The 4,975-nt window shown below is 47.1% G+C and overlaps 1 protein-coding gene across 1 annotated transcript; it reads right to left on the bottom strand.

Moving 5' to 3' along the window:
- Positions 1–1,618: 1,618 nt before the first annotated feature.
- On the bottom strand, positions 1,619–2,365 carry LOC142473851 (histone H1-like). The gene has a single exon (XM_075580795.1). It carries the CDS (start codon positions 2,329–2,331, stop codon positions 1,690–1,692), a length of 642 nt encoding a protein of 213 aa, XP_075436910.1. The 5' UTR covers positions 2,332–2,365; the 3' UTR covers positions 1,619–1,689.
- Between the last annotated feature and the right edge of the window lie 2,610 nt (positions 2,366–4,975).

The following is a 4,975-nucleotide window of genomic DNA, read 5'->3' as shown; positions in this document are numbered from 1 at the left end:
TGTGATCAAGGCGATCATTAGACCCACAATGACATACGCCTCCCCGGTGTGGAGTGGTTGCCACCAACATCAAAGATCATCTCTCCAAAAATTACAGAACAAGGCGCTGCGGATTGCGTCCAACGCTCCACTTCCTACAAGAATAGCAGACCTTCATAGGGAACTGGGTATCGAGATGTTAGATGAACACCTAAAGAAGCTCAACAAGAAATTCTACAAGGAACTGGACCAGAACTCAAACCCGCTGATCAAGAAGCTTGCTGCGATCTCTGCAAACCCATTTGACCGCTACCCACGACCCATCACAGCGCTGAACCTGTGAAACCAACTCAACTGTGGCAAGTAACACAGATCAAGAAGCTTCCTAAAGAGTGCGACAATACACTCAACAAGAGAACTTGGAGTAATGAGGCTCAAGCCTCGGTATCCAATATCACCACTGACAGATTTAATCTGTCAGTCAGAACAGAACGGTCAGTTTTTTTCTTTATTAGTTCCTGACCGGAGACGCGCAGTGACACAGCAGCACAGGATGGCCCGGACCAAGCAGACCGCCCGGAAATCCACCGGAGGGAAGGCTCCCCGTAAGCAGCTTGCGACCAAGGCTGCCAGAAAGAGCGCACCGGCCACCGGCGGAGTGAAGAAGCCTCACCGCTACCGGCCCGGTACTGTGGCTCTCAGGGAGATCTGCCGCTACCAGAAGTCCACCGAGCTGCTCATCCGCAAGCTGCCCTTCCAGCGCCTGGTCCGGGAGATCGCCCAGGACTTCAAGACTGACCTGCACTTCCAGAGTTCGGCTGTCATGGCTCTGCAGGAGGCCAGCGAGGCTTATCTGGTGGGGCTCTTCGAGGACACCAACCTGTGCGCTATCCACGCCAAGAGGGTCACCATCATGCCCAAGGACATCCAGCTGGCCCGCAGGATCAGAGGGGAGAGAGCTTAGGCCGGCTGCACCCTGACTTCGTTTACACCCGAAAAACAAAGGCTCTTTTAAGAGCCACCACATTTTCAATGAAATTGCCTGATCAATATTAACACACGGATACTGATCTCAATATAGAGAATTAAAGAAGTGTGTTATCCTTGTATCAACATATGTACTTGATGTGTGACAATATAGATAAACGCAAATTCAATATTTGTATTCATTGTCATGTGATATATTGACTTGCATGCATAGTCACCATTTCATGCTGTATATGGCTGCATGTAAAGACAAACCTGTAAATGTCCCCCCTCCCATGTGCCACTGGTGATTATACTGAAGTGTTAGGGAATAGCGTGTGCTTCATGCTTTCAATGTGATGTAAACACATTTATTTTATAACATGGTGATAAATAAGTTTTTCTGATGTCAACTACACTATTTTAATTTTTATTTTCTATAAATCGTGTATGTGAACATTGTTTATGTAGACACAAACAAAACCATATCACCTAATATGTCAGTTTGTCTGAGAAACATTTATTCGTGCAATAGGTTAGGGACTACAAACTTACACATGCCCCTTACAGTGCTCGCAGTATCAATTCATATACACTTATGCTCTGGCAGTGTAACACAAACCCCTGCATGGGATAAATTGGAGAAACATTCCCAGTTACACATTATGTGCACAGCTCTCTATGTGGGGTTGTGGTGGCTCTTAAAAGAGCCTTTGTGTTTGTAAGAGGCTGAAGTTCTCGGTCTCACTTCTTAGGAGCTGCCGCCCTCTTGGGCTTTGCTGCCTTGGCCTTAGCTGGACTCTTAGCAGTTTTTGGCTTCGCAGCCTTTTTAGCCGCCGGGCTCTTCACAGCCTTCCTGGGCTTGGCAGCTTTAGACTTCTTCGGGCTTTTTGCTGGCTTCTTGGCGGCCGCCGGTTTCTTGACCTTTTTGGGGCTTTTCTTCACTCCCGCCGGAGCCTTTTTGGGTTTCTTGGGGGACTTGGCGGGTTTCTTTGCCACTGGCTTCTTGGGTTTCCCCACATCCTTTTTCTTGGCCGCCTTCTCCTTGCTCTCCAGCTGCTTCTTATTCAGCTTGAACGATCCGGAGGCTCCGTTCCCTTTCAGCTGGATCAGGGTTTCCTTGCTCACCAAGCCCTTGAGAGCCAGCTTCAGGCGGCTGTTATTCTTCTCCACATCGTAGCCTCCTGCAGCCAGAGCCTTCTTCAGAGCGGACAGGGAGACCCCGCTGCGCTCCTTAGAGGCGGACACAGCTCTCACTACCAGATCGGACACGCTGGGACCGGACTTTGCTGGGCGGCTTTTCGAGGCTCCGGCCGCTTTCTTCGGCTGCTTCTTCTTGGCGGCGCTTTCAGCTGGAGGAGGAGGAGCAGGAGCGGTCTCGGCCATTGCAGCTGCAGGTAAAATATCCCAACACACTGACAGAAAGTTATACTGGGGGCGGGGACCTGCCGGGATTTATATAGAGAGCCTGCTGCTCTGTGATTGGTTAGTTATCGGAGTAAGCTTCTTTCTCATTGGGTATAATCACTAAGCCCCGCCCCTGACTCTCATCCTCCCGGATCACAAACACTGCTCTGACTTTGTGTTTCTGAGGCTGCAAGAAAAGGGCATTTTATCCCCTAATTATTACTCACATCCCCCCTTCTTGCATGCAATTTATAAGGAATTATATTCTCTTCACTGCTGTATCATTTTTCTGCTGGGAAAGTACAAACACAATTAGGAATAATGGGTGAAAGTTCGGCTCTGTAGCCTGGGATTTGCCAGATTTCATTCATATCTGTCTATTTCTGTCACTTTTACTTTGCTCAGACTAAATGTGCAACCTCCATCCTCATACAGTGACACTAAGGACATATTATTCTACAGTATCAGTTTAAATAATGTGCATATAAATATATAAACATGGTCTGGCGATTCACTATATATGTACAAGTAGCACAATAATTCCTGTGCAGTGTACATTGCTATTTCATGTTGTTCCATTTCCCCGGTACTAAGCTCTGTATTATTCCATTGTCAGTTATGAATATTGGTTATTAAATGGGAGATTCGAAAAGTTTTGTATTCCATCTGTTCTGCAAATGAATAGTTTATAATGATATGTATGTAACATTATGTTTTCTAAAAACAAAATCATAGTAACATACACATCATGTGAATGACAGTAAATATATTTTAATAATGTAATAATCAAACATCTATTTTGTTTAAGCTTTATAATACAATTGTGAAGTGTTAAAAATATGTTTATTTGTCGGTTACAAAATATATATATATATATATATATATATATATATATATATATATATATATATATATATATATATAATGTGATATTAATGGGAGATTAGGTAATTTGTCACCCTGTGTGTTACATAACTATGTAATGTCACTATTAGCACTATGTATAGTAACTGACATGTTTTGTGACCATTGTCACCAGAGACCAGAACTTTTAACATCTTTACATCAGGATCACTATCACCAGAAAATAATAATATAATAATAAAAATAATAGTACGTTCTTGTATAGCGCTGCTAGTTTTATGTAGCACTTTACAGGGACATTTTGCAGACACAGTCCCTGCCCCGTGGAGCTTACAATCTATTTTGTTGGAGCCAGAGACACAGGGAGATAAAATGACTTGCCCAAGGTCACAAGTAGTTGACACTCGGAGTTGAACCAGGCTTCAAACTCACTCTCAATGCCAGTGTGTTTTACTCAGTGTTTACTCACTGAGCCACTCCTCCCGAATGACACACTAGTTGAATAAACAAAAGTTTATTCTGGCAAGCCAGAAAACACACAACACACATGTGACGGTAGGGGTAGCCAGCCTCACATAATAAGGTAAAGCCTGGCTGGCTTCCCCTAACACCGTGTTTTAAAGGCCGCCTCATTTGGCCTGTGTATAATGTATTGTGTGTAAACCCCTTCCAGAAAAGAGCTAATCACTGATACACTCACTTTCTGGGAGTAAGTCACTAGCCTCAACAAGGTGCAGGGCCTGCTTCCGGAAGGCTTATCCTGACCGCTTCTGGTATCGTTGTTCGCTGTGCTTCTCTCAGCTGTGTCTCCGTAAAACTCCCACTTGCTCCGCTGACCGGGCTTCTCTGGCGCTTCTCAGCTGAGATCAGTGCTTGTGTATGCTCTTTAACACAAAGCACTTTTTAAAAGCCTGCCAGCGCGTCTCCGATCGCCTCCATAGGTTGTCTGGTTCCCTACACCGGCCTCACTCCTTACATAGCCCCTGCTGGATATCCTTAACATGGAGCAGGGGCCCTTGACCAATCACAACATGTATTGTGACGGTGCCGCCAAACACAGGATGAGCACTCGCCCTGCTGCACAAATGGGGGAAGGGGATCAGCTTAAGTGCTCAAGACCAACCCTGCAATAGGTCCCTCCGGTCAGCCCCAAATATCCCGCTGGGAAGGCGCCACCAGGTCTGCGGGAAACAATTGGCTCTAGCCCAGTGAAAGCCGGGCCCCGGACCTTATTTCTAGCCCTTTCCTGCTCACCATTTTTTTTCACCATGAGCCTTAATGGTCCCCAGGCCTGAGCCTGGGGTGGGCATGCTTTCCCCCGATGGGGAACAATGACAGCCCTTGTGCTTTCTTCTCCTCCCAGCACAAGACTGACTAAATGTGATACTGTGAGGATTCACTGTTCTGCTGCTCCTGCCCCTTTAACCCTCACTTGCCCATTGGACTACCATAACACTCAAGAGTGGCAAACTGGGGTGGAACTTACGCACGGTGCGCGGGTTCTGTGCAGTCCCCTTCGGTCTCTGGGCATGGAGCGCGTTCTTGCTCCTCCTGTCTTGATGCGCAGCACGCATGCATGGTACACGGTCTTCCCTGTGGTCTGCGGTCTCCGCCCCTCTGACCCGCCCCCGTCCTGGCATCACCCCTATGCAGCGCGGTTACGCCCCTCACTCCGCCTCTACCTCAGCGGGTCCTGCCTCTGGTACCCGGCCCTGTCCTGATATCACTGTTATGCGGCGCAGTCGCGCCCCTCCTCTAT

Source organism: Ascaphus truei, assembly GCF_040206685.1.
Source record: "Ascaphus truei isolate aAscTru1 chromosome 12 unlocalized genomic scaffold, aAscTru1.hap1 SUPER_12_unloc_7, whole genome shotgun sequence".
NCBI lineage: Eukaryota > Metazoa > Chordata > Amphibia > Anura > Ascaphidae > Ascaphus > Ascaphus truei.
The sequence above is the reverse complement of the archived record's forward strand: the minus strand, read 5'-3'. Positions and strand labels throughout refer to the sequence as shown.

Bases quoted from the DNA above. Each gene is read 5' to 3' on its own strand.
- LOC142473851 (XM_075580795.1), bottom strand. From the start codon at position 2,331: ATGGCCGAGACCGCTCCTGCTCCTCCTCCTCCAGCTGAAAGCGCCGCC.